The sequence below is a fragment of the Microtus oregoni genome, unplaced genomic scaffold (assembly GCF_018167655.1).
Source record: "Microtus oregoni isolate MIOR12 unplaced genomic scaffold, Mior012 000007F_ref0000211, whole genome shotgun sequence".
Taxonomy (NCBI): Eukaryota; Metazoa; Chordata; class Mammalia; order Rodentia; family Cricetidae; genus Microtus; species Microtus oregoni.
This window is the reverse complement of record NW_024543066.1, coordinates 44,355,230-44,367,745: the sequence shown is the minus strand read 5'-3', so window position 1 is coordinate 44,367,745 and position 12,516 is coordinate 44,355,230. Positions and strand designations below refer to the sequence as shown.

The window sequence follows — 12,516 nt, the reverse complement described above, 5'->3', positions numbered from 1 at the left end:
TGAGGGGTTATATGAGGACGTAGAAGTCAGCTTCCCACGTCACTCTAGATCCACCAACCACCAGAAGTGCTGGCCCCAGAGTCTGTGGACCCCACCCACATCCCAGGCTCCTGTTGACCTCAGCCAGAGTTCAGGGTTCATGCCAGGAGTTTCAGAGGGAGGGTAGATCCCAGGCTATGGAGAAGGACCCTGAACTGGAAGGAGTTAAGGCAGGCGAACTCAGGCTCTACAAAGTCATCCAAGGCTCCAACTGACCTTGAGATTAATCTTTGAGCTCAGCGAGCCCACCGTTTGGCGCCCTTTCTCCGCACGTTAATTGCTCGAATGTTGATTTGATCTCTTGTTCTTCGAAGAGGAAATTACCCTCTTAGTCATATTCATACTGGATTTTAATTTTTTTTTTTAAATTAGGCTTCTTTGGCCTTTGGGGACCCTCTGAAGAGAAATCCATTTTGCTCCCCGGCAGAAGAGCCTTGAAAATTGAGGAACCAAGCAAAACCTACAAAGGCCCTCCTTGGCCATCAGGTTCACTTCCCCATCCAGGCAAAAGGTCTAACGCCCCAGAATCCGGAGCAAAGGGGTCCTAGAACCCCACCACTGCACAGCGCTGGAGCAGACTCCCAGCTAGGGTCCTCTGCTCCCATCTATTCCAAAACAAGTTCAAGTGGGTCCATTTCCCCATAGCCATAAAGACACAGCCTGGCAATCATCTCCAGCTGGTTTGTAGCTACCCAGACAGGGGAAGAATGCTGAGGGTCCCACTAGAAGACTGGCCAGCCAGAGCAACACATCTAGAGAAGCGGCTGGGAGCAGACCCACCCATCCCCAACAGCATAGCTGTTCAGACCACTGCTGGAACTGAGGGACCAGCATGGCTGCAGCGCCACCTCGTGGCTTCAGTGAGACACATCCCCCCCCACCCCACCCCCCCAGCCTCACACTGCAAAAGTTGTTTCTCTCTCCTCCCTAGGAGTCAGTGCTACTCAAGGCGCACTTGAATTCTGGATCCGGGATGGGGCCCGTTGGGCTGGCTCCCACTTGTTGTGAGCTGAGGCCGCATACACCGCAGAGCCAGGACAAATAATACAAAGCACAGTGTTTACTAAAGGCACGAAGTGGGGGGTCTGGGGGCGGGGGTACTCTCCACCCTGAACCCAGACTCCTCTTCTGGCCACCCCACCCTCATACCGCCAGGGGAGAGCTGTTAGCACCAAAGGGGGGTGGGTGCCCCACCTGTGGGGGAAGTATCAGGCCGGGGGGGACAGGCTGGGTGCCATCTAGTCCCAGGAAGGCAGGCCTAGGCACCCCCAGGCCAGCTGCTACCTCAGAGGTACTTCTTATACCTTCTCCAAAATGTCCTTCATGGAGGGGCCCGGGCTCCGAGAGAGGGGCTCCCCTACCAGGGTTTCTTCTTGTTCCTCATATTCTTTCACCTCACCCTTGTTCTTCCACATCGCAATTCATAGTACTGCCCCCAGAGGAGGGGGCTCTAAGCCGAGCGGCAGGGCTTAGCCCATCTGCAGCCAGGCAGGCACTAAGTCCAAACAGGGGCCGACCAAAGGGAAGGAGAGGCAGGGTAGGCGGCTACTTCACTCCAACTGCAGCCTGAGGGATAGGAGGGTTCTGCCCAGTCCTCCCAGCCCCCAGGCAGCCCCTGCTCCTTGGCACAGGGGCAACCAGGGTCACAGAACATCGCCCTCCTCCATACTGAAGCTGCTCCGGCGGCTGCTGGCCTTGGAGGCCTCAGGGGACATGGTAGAAAAGAGGGGGTCTGAGGCCAGGGGTAGCAGGGAGTCATCTAGGAGCATTAAGTCCAGATCCTTCTTGGACAGGTTGGGGAACGGGGAGCCATGCTCTGTCCCCAGGGGATCATGGTAGCCTGTGGGCCCCTCATCACCCCCACCCCCAAAGCTCAAACTGTGACTGAAGTCCAGGTGATGAAAAGGGGACTGTGGCTGGGCGGCTGGGGGCAGTGGGGCCTGCGGAGGGAGAGCCGGCATCGGCTCAGGGTCGGGGACCTCAGGCGCCAGCATGAGCGCCTCCCCTGGGCCGTCTTCACTGGGTAGTTCCTGCTTCACCACCTGTTGGGCCAGCTCAGCCATGTTCACGCCGGATGGCGATGTCGTGGGGAGGCCGTGGACCCGTGCCTGCATCTCCAGCTCCTGTGGGGAGCAGAAGGAGCCGTAAGAGACATGTGATGCCAGCACCAGGCCAGCCGCCCAGACCGGCCACACTCGCCGCCCCTCCCGCTACACTCAAGAGCACAGCATCTCTCTCCCAAGTCACAGCTGGTCTGCGGCTTGTCGAGCCAACACAGAGCACCTTGGTCGGCTTTCTCTCAAAATTTTAAATTGAAATAGACTTGTCTGAGTGAGGTGGGAAGAGAAATTACCAAAAGGCACGGCATGCGTTAAGGATAAGTTTAGTCCAAAGTTCAGTTTCCACTTCAATTGTCTGTGTGCTTAGGTGTGAACAATCAAAGGTTAAAGCCGGGGAAATGGAGAGATGGTTCAGTGGTTAAGAGCACTGGCTGCTCTTCCAAAGGTCCTGAGTTCAATTCCCAGCAACCACATGGTGGCTCACAACCATCTGTAATGAGATCTGGCGCCCTCCTCGGGCGTGCGAGCATACATGGAGGCAGAACATTGTATACACAATAAATAAAATAAATCTTTAAAAAAAAAAGTTAATGCCTGTGGTCCCCGGGCAGTGGTAGCAGGTGGTGGCACACACCTTTAATCCCAGCACTCAGGAGGCAGAGGCAGGTGGATCTCTGTGAGTTCGAGGCCAGCCTGCTCTATAAGAGCTAGTTCCAGGACAGGCTCCAAACTACACAGAGGAAAAAAAAAAAAAACAACAAAACCCTATGGTCTAATGTTTAGAGCAGTGGTTCTCAACCTGTGGCTCATAACCCCTTTGGCAAATTTCTATCTCCAAAAATATTTACACTACAATTCATAACAGTAGCAAAATTACAGTTATGAAGTAGCAATGAAAAAAATTCTGTGGCTGGGGGTCCCCACAGCATGGGGAACTGTATTAATGGTCACAGCTTTAGGAAGGGTGAGAACCACTGTTGTAGAGGACCAGCCTTGGGGGCCCTCAATACAGCCAGGAACAGAGTCCCAGCTCCAGTGGGGTGCTGACTCTCAGCCCTGCTCCTCAGTTTGCCCAGGTGTTTGCCAGCGCTGCCTCGACCCACTCTGCCTTCCAGACACGCAGGGCACCTATGCAGGGTCTACTTTCCATTGCCCAAGGATATGTGAGCAGGGGTGACTGGTGCCTCACAGAGACCTGCAGAGTCAGGGACAGTGGCCTATTCCTGCAACCCCAGCATTTGGGAAGCTGAGGCAGGAGGACTATAATTTTCAGGGCAGCCTGCTCTACAAAGAGAAATTCCATCTCTCAGAATATAAATTTTGTTTTGTTTTGTTTTTGTTTTTTCTAGACAGGGTTCTCTGTAGCTTTGGAGTCTGTCCTGGAACTAGCTCTAGTAGACCAGGCTGGCCTTGAACTCACAGTGATCCGCCCGCCTCTGCCTCCCTGAGTGCTGGGATTAAAGGCGTGTGCCACCACTGCCCTTCTAATTTTTTTTTTTTTTGAAAAGTGGGGCAAAACACGAGTATCTGACTTTAAGAAGAATAGACCTGCCTGGTCCCCAGTGTGGACTGCAGGCTGAGGGTCTCACAGAACGGAAGGAACTGGGGTTCATTTCACTGAGGTATCACATCCTGACTGATGCAGCTTCCTGATTGATGGGCAGCATTTATGCCCCACCCCAGGACTCGGGAACCAGATGAGATCTGTGAAAGCCACCCAAGGAGCCCAAAGTCAGGGCCAGACCTGGATGCGAAGCCAGAGCTGCTTGTTGGTCATCTCCAGGCGCCGAGAGTGGTTCTCCAGTTCTCGAGATTTCTGCAGGTCCTTCTGCATCCTCCGGATGTAATCCACAGACGCCTTGAGAATGGTGCCCTTGTTCCAGCGCACGTCCCTGCAGCCACAACCACATGGAGTCAGAGGTGAGCACCCAGAGGCCCGGCCAGGTCCCCCTAACACTAGGCTTGGTTCAGAGTCCCAGCTGCTTCCACCCCTCCCCATACCTAGCCTTGAGTAGAGGGGATTTGTCTATGGAAATTTGTCCAGCTCCTCACTAATCCTTGGGACCAAGCAATCTGCCCAGCCTATCTCTCGCCTTCAGCTCTCACTCCTGCCCTGTGTCTCTCACCTCTCCATCAGGGTCTTTCACCCACTTTCCCAGCATGAGTCCTTCTCCAGGAAGTTCCCCCTTTACCCCAAAGTCTCCTTCCCCTACAGAAGCTGTCTTGACCCAGCAGAGACAGGAATATTCTCTTCTCAAACACGCTACCTCCATCACTGCCTTTAGCAATTGAGAACTGATAATGTCTGCAGCCTCTGCCCAGCCCAGACCCTTCCCCTCCCTCCAGAAACCTGCTCACAGGTCATTGGCCTTGGGGATCAGCATTCCCAGCTCCTTGATGCGGTCATTGATGTTGAACCTGCGTCTCCTCTCAACTACAGATTAAGATTTTAGAGGGCATGGTTAGAACACTGGGAACCCACCTAAGAGAAGCCTCCAACGTAGATGGTAGGTACCCCATAGAAAATCTTAGTTTAGAATAAAAGGGACTCAAGTCTCAGTATGGTGCTTTAATCCCAGCACTTGGGAGGCAGAGACAGGGGGATCTCTGTGAGTATGAGGTTAGTTTGGTCTACAGAGTGAGTTCCAGGACAGCCAGGTTACATAGAGAAACTCTGTGTCAAAAAAACAAAAAAGAAAAGGGAAGGAGGGATAGGAGAGGGGGGGGGGGAGAGAAAGAAAGAAAGAAAGAAAGAAAGAAAGAAAGAAAGACAGACAGACATGCAGATTGGGGTTGGGGTTGGAAGCTGGGGAGGGTCAGGGTGCAGTTTAGACAATTAGGGGGCAGGGTCAGGAGTCAGTTTTAGCAAGAGAGCTGCCTGGGGCAATCTCTTCCACTCCTATTGCCCGAGGCCCTGAAGAATAAAATCCAGTGAACTGGAAAATTCAAGAAAATTCCACCCAGCGGTCCCTCCCATTTTCCTAAAAAGACCTAATGCAGTGGTTCTCAAGCTCCTCAAATTGAAATAAAGTGAAAATAAGATTATTTTCATCGCTACTTTATAACTGTAATTTTGCTACTGTTACTAATCATAATATAAATATCTGACAAGTAGGATATCCTTGTGGAATATCAGGCAAACCCCTGTGACCCCCAGGTGGAGAACCGCTGGCCTGGTGAAAGGCGGCTGAAAGATGGGTGGTTTGAGACGGTACAGGGCGGCTGGTGGGGAGTGAGGCAGACACTGGCTTCTCAGCAGGGTAAGATGAGGGAAGGGTGGAACTCACTTAGATTGTGATTGTCCTTCTTCTGCCGTTCCTTGGCCAGGGCCCGGCTCTCGGCATCTGCAGGCCAGAGAAAGAGAGAGGTGGTGGGAAGAAAAAGAGAGAAAAAAGGACTCCGGAGCCCCAAGGGTATAGGGGAGAGGACTGCAGTACCTGTTAGCTCTCGCTTCTGGGTCAGGTCAGCAGGGCAAGAGCTGCTGGTGACACCTACCAGGGAGGCTGTGACCTGAGGGTCACCGCTGTACACATTCAAGTGGCTGCTGGACAGGGGTAGCTGTGGAGGAAGGAGTGGAGGGGGGCTTGGTGAGTCCTCACCAGGACCCATGGTGCCAGGAGCAGCTGTTCCTGAAGTGCTAAAATTACCCCTGAGCCCCTTCTCCAGAATTCGGTGTGCTGAGGAACGTGTGGCCCAGAGCAGCCCTGCCCTCAGGAGCCCCTGGCCAGGGCGGAGGCTGGAGAGGAACCTAACCAATGCAGGGATTAAGCCGCAGGGAGGGGCTCAATTCGTTTGGGAGTTTGAGTTCTTCTGAGAGTATGGAATTCAACAGAGCAGCAGCACAGAAGGCATTGTAGCAGGGTTGGAAAAGATCTACCACAGAGCCAGGCAAGAGCCAGCCACAGGCCCAGAGATTCACTGTGTAAACAGGAGCCAGAGAGGGATAATTAACTGGAGAACCTGGTTTCCTGGCCTCGGTTTCTGTGAGCAACAGGTCTGAGCTGGGCTCCCCCTCCTGCTTGCCCTGGCAATGCCACCAGACTGACTCTGCCTCCCCCAGGACTTTCTCTCGGTGGCATGGCAATACTCAAGCCAAAGGACCAACCAGAGCAAAGGGGTGAGCCCCAAGAAAGGCGGTGGCTCTAGCCTCTGGCAGGTGAGCCCCAAGGAAGGTGGTGGCTCCAGCCTCTGGCAGGTTGTAGGCCCATATTTCTATATGGTGTGGCAGCCAGGCTCTGAAGCCATAGGCCCCACCTGAGGTGGTCCTGTAGCCCCACAGACAGGCTGTCACTGTCCTAAAAAAGGGTCAGGATGTTGTTTGTTCCTTTCTTTGTAATTTAGAGGATGCCTGATAGAAATGCTGATTCAAGTCTCCTGACAGCTAGTATACAGAGCAGACAGGCAGAAGGAGACAAGAAGCCATTCACCTGGTTACCTAGGAGACAGAATGCTAATGTATTTCCCCTAAGTTAAGTTTTGGTATAAAGGCTGGAGAATAAATAGGAATAATTTTCAGGATGTGAACTCAGGACTTCAGGAGGGACCACTGAGAATCTCCCTCCCGAAAAAGCCATATAAATTGTGGCCGGGCGGTGGTGGCGCACGCCTTAAATCCCAGCACTCGGTAGGCAGAGACAGGCGGATCTCTGTGAGTTTGAGGCCATCCTGGTCTACAAGAGCTAGTTCCAGGACAGGCTCCAAAAGCTACAGAGAAACACGCTGGTCCAGGGAGAGATAGTTTATATTGGGGTATGGTCAAGAGAAATAATTGAGGGTCCGGGCTAGCATTGGACCCGACACAGGTGAGCCCCAAGAGAGGTGGTGGCTCCAGCCTCTGTCAGGTGAGCCCTGAGAGGGGGTGGCTCCAGGTTTGCCTGATTGAAACTAATTCTTCTCACCCTCTATTTTGTCTTCTTTTTTATTTTTATTTCAGTTTTGCATTTAAATTTTATGTATATGTCTGTGTCCAAACGCGGGTTTGTGCAGGCAGCCACAGAGCCCACAGAGGGCGTGGGATCCCTGGAGCTGGAGTTGCAGGTCACCGACGTGGGTGAGTTCCCAAGTGTGGGCTGTGCAAGAGTGGTTTCACCTGTCAGCCACTGAGCCATCTCTCTGGCCCCACCCTCTTTTTCGTCCCTTCTAATCTCCCCGGAGCCCTGTGGGGTAAAAGGTATCACCCCATTTTGCAGCTGAGTAGACAGGGGAGTCAAAATGGGGGAGGAGGAACTTCCCAAGGTCGTGACAGAAAGTCCAGATCTCTTGATCCAAGCCTGCTCCTCATCTGCTACCTAGGCCTCTCCCTCCCCACCCAAGTCAGTGAGACCCTCAGATGGTCATACAGACAAGAGTGACCGAGGGAAGGGTCCTGTGGTTGGGAACAAGGCAAGCCCTTCCGAGTAACACAAACCTTCAGCCCTGGACACAGCAGAGGAGGGGGATGATCTGCTCAAGACAGACTGACTCTCTTTGGACACACTGCAGCTCTGGAAGGTTCTCCTAGCCTCTTCTCTACCCACTCAGGGAACTCCCTGAGACCACCCCATCACACATCCTGGCCAAGGCTGGGGCATGTCTGTCTTCTCTTCTTCTGAAGCAAGGCCTCACTTATGTGGCTCCAACTGTCCTAGAACTCACTATGGAGCCAGCCTGGCCTCGGACTTCCGGAGATTCACCTGCCTCTGCCTCCCAAGTGCTGGACTAACCATCCCCCGCCTGTCTTCCTTGGTTCAGTTCTACTCAGAGTCCTGAGTCTTTCCCACAGTCTTGCCTCCACAGACACCAGCTCTGGAACCACTATGTGTGTCCCCCAGCCCAGCCCAGTCCAGCCCAAGAGTACCGTGTTTGGCATCTGCATCTCAGGGTTGATGTAGCCCAGCACATTGTCCAGGCGCATAATGTTGTCAATGACATCATCAAACTAGAAGAGAGAAAAGTTCATTTGGGGATGACCTACCTGAAGAGCGGCAGCCATTCACCTACCCCAACACCACCTCACCCAACCTGCTCCTCTAGAGGAGCAAATGAACCAGAGAAAGGGCCTTCGGCTGAGCCTAAGGCTGGTTTAGGCTTGTCCCCAGGACCTATCCCTTGCCAGGGAGTTCTTGACACACCTATCCAGGGCTACGAGAGCACTGGGCTTTCCTCTTAGTCTGCCCTATCCCCTTACAAGAAGATGGCAACTCTCCTCAGAACAGGGCTCCCTGGAGGCAGGACTGTGTCTCCCTGAGATTGGAGCTCCCTGCAGACACAGCTCCACTTCTTCCACTAAAACCACTTTCCCAGAGCGCCACAGCTGACAGACCAAGCCGGCAGCCCTCACTCACCTCCTTCTCAGGATTGGAGCTGATGTGCAACATGGCCATGGGACTGTTGGGGGCACTGTTGCCCGCTGAGGTGGACAGTACGTGTCCAGCCCGCACCCCAGGGGATGCTGCTGGTGGGGGCTTCGGGGAGCCTTGGGCTGGGCTGATGTGGGCCGCAAACTTGTTCCCGTAGGTCTCTGACAGGTACTCCCGCACCTTCTGGTGCTGGGACTGCTGCAGGTGGTAGGAGGTGGGGTTCTCCAGGTAGGACTGCACCTGGGGAAGGGGAAGGCACAGCTGTGGAGAGGATGGGACTCATGGAGCAGGACAGAAATCAGTGGGGGCAGAGGCCCTACCTTCAGCACCTCCCCAGGCACAGGTGGTGGCGACTGGAAGTGGACCGGGGTGTTGATGGCTGGGGTGGGTGGGCCTCCCAGCTGCGGCTGCTGTTGCTGCTGCTGCATGTAATGCATGACGGCCTGCTGCTGCATGCGCTCTCGCTGCTCCTCCTGCTGCGCCTGCTCCCGCATGAGCTGCATGCGCAGCCCGATGCGTGACGCCATGGCAGCTGCTGGTTCGGGCTCCCTGCAGTCGAGAGGAGACAGGTCCGTGAAGCAGTCATCCTCCTCCTCATAGTCTTTAAACGTGGGCTGGCACAAGTACGGTTGCTCCCACTGCACAGAAGGAGAAACTGAGTCCTGACAGAGGGGATTTGCCCAAGGCCACTGAGCGAGCTGAGCCATGAGCCCAAGTTCCCTGACTCCTAGACCAGAGTGATGGTAGGAGCCCACATGTCGCCCCTCCGTCACATCCCTGTCCTGAGCATTTCATACCTGGCCTCAGCTCCATCCTCTCTCCTGCCCCTCCCTAGCCCAGCCCGTGCCACGCCTTCTCTGAGGGCCTGAGGAGCCTCCAGATGCTTGTGGCTCCTCCCCCACCATCTGCCAGAAGTTCCATCATTCTGCTAGTTCCTGTCTGTTTTCTGCTCAGAACTCTCCCGAGGCTCCTGTTCACTCAGAGCAAAAGCCTAAGACATGGCCGCAGAGGCCCTCTGAAATCTGCTGCCTTCGTGGCCCCCCTTAGATCTCCCACCCTCACACACTCCCCCCCCCTTGTTCTACCCACTCCAGCCACACCCCCTAAACTAGCCTTCAAACACCCCAGGCGTGTTTCCACCTCGGGGCCTTTGCACTTGCTGTCCCTCCACCTGGAACATTCTTTCTACAAATACCATCAAGGCTCACGTCTTAACCTCTTCCAAGACTCAAATGTCAGCTTACAGTGCTGTTTAGGGACCACTGTGATAAAATGGCATTATCCCCTCCCCCTGCCTTGCCTCTCTGTATCAGAGGCCACCATCTAGGACGGGGCATTTTTTGGCTTAAGTTTGTTATTGTATTCGCTGTCTGTCCCTTACTAGGAATGCAAGTCCCCTGAGGGCACACATTTCATCTGTTTACTGCTGCACCTTCGGCCTCTAGCCTCTGGTGTGGGAGGCAGACACCAATGGAGGAGAAGGGAGAGAATGGATATGATCCGTGAGTCAGACACTGGACACGTAGTCCCCCAGCTCCTGGATCCCACAGTCTCGGCGAGAAAGGAGGGCCCCCAGGCAGGGCTAGTCCTATGTAGAAGGGGCAGCTTCGGGCTCCTCACTGTTCAGAGCTCGGAGCTTGACCCACTGTGGGGAAGGGTGACTGAGGCCCCCAAACCTAGGCAGGGAGGTGGAAGGGTGAAACCCAATGAGCCCCCAAACTGGGCCTGCACTCTCCCTAGGCCACTAGGTAACTGGGCAAGTCTCTTCCTCTCACTGGGCCACAAATAAAAGAGTAGAACCCAGTGACTTCTCAAGGACAGTCCAGACTGAAAGGCACAGGGCTTGGGGTACCTGAGTCCCTGAGAGGACAGTCAGGGAGAGGAGGGATTTGGCAAGAGAGAGGGCTTTCCCATGAGCAGGTGGACACAGAGCCCGGGTTCTCACTTTGTTGTGTGATTTGGGCAAGCTGCTTAACCTCCTAAAGCCTCACTCAGTTTCCTCCTCTGTAAACAGCATCTTCCTCTGCCGCTTGCGCACTGCCTGGCAGTCTGCGGGTGCTCAATCTAACCAGGGTTTTCAAACTGGGATCCAAGGCCTCCATCAGCAATGCTGGGAAGTCCTTGCTCAACCACAAACCATGGTCTTCTCATGAAGAAGGGAAACAAAGGCACCGGGCAGTGAGACACAGCTAGGACACACCCCAGATTCTGGGGAGCTGGGGCAGAAGTGGAGCTCAGGTCACAGATGCCTAACCAAGACTCCATCCACTATCTCCCGCAGCTCCCTAATGGAGTGAGGATACCTACCATCCTGTCTGTCCTGTAGCACACAGCAACCTTCCCCCCCATTTTCCATTCGCTGCCCAGCGAAGGCCTGAGCAGCCCCTGTCGGCAGGGCAGCCCCCAACAACCCAGGCCCTGACTCTCCACCCTCCCCCATTCCGTAGCAGCTCCCAGCTGCAGCCCCCACTGCCTCCCACCAGCACGTCTCCAGCTCTTACAGAGGGGTGCCCCTGTCTTCACATCACAGCCTGTTAGCCACACTGCCAACAGACCCCTGGCTCTGACCAGATGCAGCCCTGCACATCCACTAGGCAGCCAGCAACCTCCCCTCCATGGACAATTCGACTTTAGATGGCCAGTGGGGGCCAAGGGGCCTGGCCGTGCCAGCCGGCTCAGGGAGGGCTAGGGAGAAGGAGTCCCTTGTTCCCCTGACAAAGAGTTGGCCTGGCTACCTCAAGGACTGTGCTAGACCCAATAGGCCATGCTCTGGCTGCATTAGCCTCAGCTCCCTGTCTGTGAAATGGACGTGGATTCAACCCCCTCTCCAGCCTCCGGACAGATGGAGTGAAAAGAGAGTCTAGCTAAGCGGGGGTGGGTACCAGTGACTTCTGAGGGAGGAAGCAGGCAGAAAACACTTTCCCATTCCTAGCACCTCCCGGACAGAGCTACTGTACCCCATATTCCTGACGGCCAAACTAGCCTCCCTGGCTGAGCTTGGGAGAATGAATGGTAAGGACCAAGAGCTTATGGGTACTGGGGAGGAGAGAACCTATATGCTGATCAGCCTCAGTGGGGGCTAGCCAGGATGAACCAGGAGACAGGGACAGTCCAAGTGTTTGTGCCCCTCTCTTCCTGTCCCTCAAAGCCTGGAAAGGGTCCCCTGTGCAAGCCCAGGAACATGGGACCCACAGGACTTACTATGGACAGATACCACCACCTCCTAAAGGAAGGGGTCAGTGGCCCCAGAAAATCCCTGCCTCTTCCCGTGGTACTGCCAACCCCATCTGTGCACCAGGACCCACTGGGTACTTCCAGCTGTCATTTGCCCAGGTCCTCGGCTGACTGCCTCAGCCCAAAGCCTAGATGGCTTAGTCACGACCCGGTGAGCCCCCTGCCTCCTCCGCTGCCACCCGCACTAGTGTGTGAACTTCCCTAACCATACATCTGAGTGTGGACAAGCTGGGAGAGCTTTTCCTAAGGAGACGGGTGGGAGTCAGGATGGGAGGACAGAGATGTCAAGGAAAAGTCTTGAGTCCAGGAAAGAAGACAGCAAAGATACATCACGAAGTCGAAGAAGAGGAGGAGGGGGAAAGAACTACAGAATAAAGTGGACAGCCTGAGTCCTGTTAGGCAGGAGAAGGATGCTGGAGGCTGGTCCAGGAGAGGACTACCCTTTAGACATCCACAGGAAGGAAACAGAGGCACGGAGACGGAATGGCTTGGCTGGAGCCGCAGTCTCTAAGCAGCAGGAGGAAGAAGGCAGCCGCTCCCACCTCTACTTGTAACATACTCTTCTGAACTCCCTGGCACCTGAAACTCTTCCAAGTGGTCACCTCTGGGGAAGGGTGGAGGAGGGGAACCTGTTTCTGTGGTTCCCCCCACTTAGGAGGCATGTACCCTCCTGTGTGACTCGTGTGGGGCCGGCTGGCTTCTACAGGCCTATGGGAAGGAGCCCCATTTGATCCTGATCATGTCTGAAGGCATCTCTGAAAAGCAGTGACCCCACCCCCAAGGTCACTCGCCAGGCCCGAACTCTGCCCTTCTTAGAACAAGTGGGGGCCCTGAGTGGCAGAGGC

At 54.8% G+C, this 12,516-nt stretch overlaps 1 protein-coding gene across 3 annotated transcripts in view; it reads right to left on the bottom strand.

Annotated features, from left to right (window-relative positions):
- Positions 1–1,087: 1,087 nt before the first annotated feature.
- Tfeb (transcription factor EB) overlaps positions 1,088–12,516 on the bottom strand; it is a 52,198-nt gene continuing 40,769 nt past the window's right edge. Inside the window, exons 2-9 of one of the 3 annotated variants that reach the window (XM_041656460.1) lie at positions 8,758–9,075; positions 8,423–8,677; positions 7,936–8,016; positions 5,537–5,657; positions 5,387–5,443; positions 4,458–4,533; positions 3,844–3,991; positions 1,088–2,162 (exon numbers count right to left, since the gene is read on the bottom strand). In XM_041656460.1, coding sequence (XP_041512394.1) covers positions 1,683–2,162; positions 3,844–3,991; positions 4,458–4,533; positions 5,387–5,443; positions 5,537–5,657; positions 7,936–8,016; positions 8,423–8,677; positions 8,758–8,964 — 1,425 coding nt within the window. In that variant the 5' untranslated portion in view covers positions 8,965–9,075 and the 3' untranslated portion in view covers positions 1,088–1,682. Of the gene's footprint in view, positions 2,163–3,843; positions 3,992–4,457; positions 4,534–5,386; positions 5,444–5,536; positions 5,658–7,935; positions 8,017–8,422; positions 8,678–8,757; positions 9,145–12,516 lie in introns of those variants that run through there. The other 2 variants (XM_041656459.1, XM_041656458.1) reach the window with 2 other exon arrangements.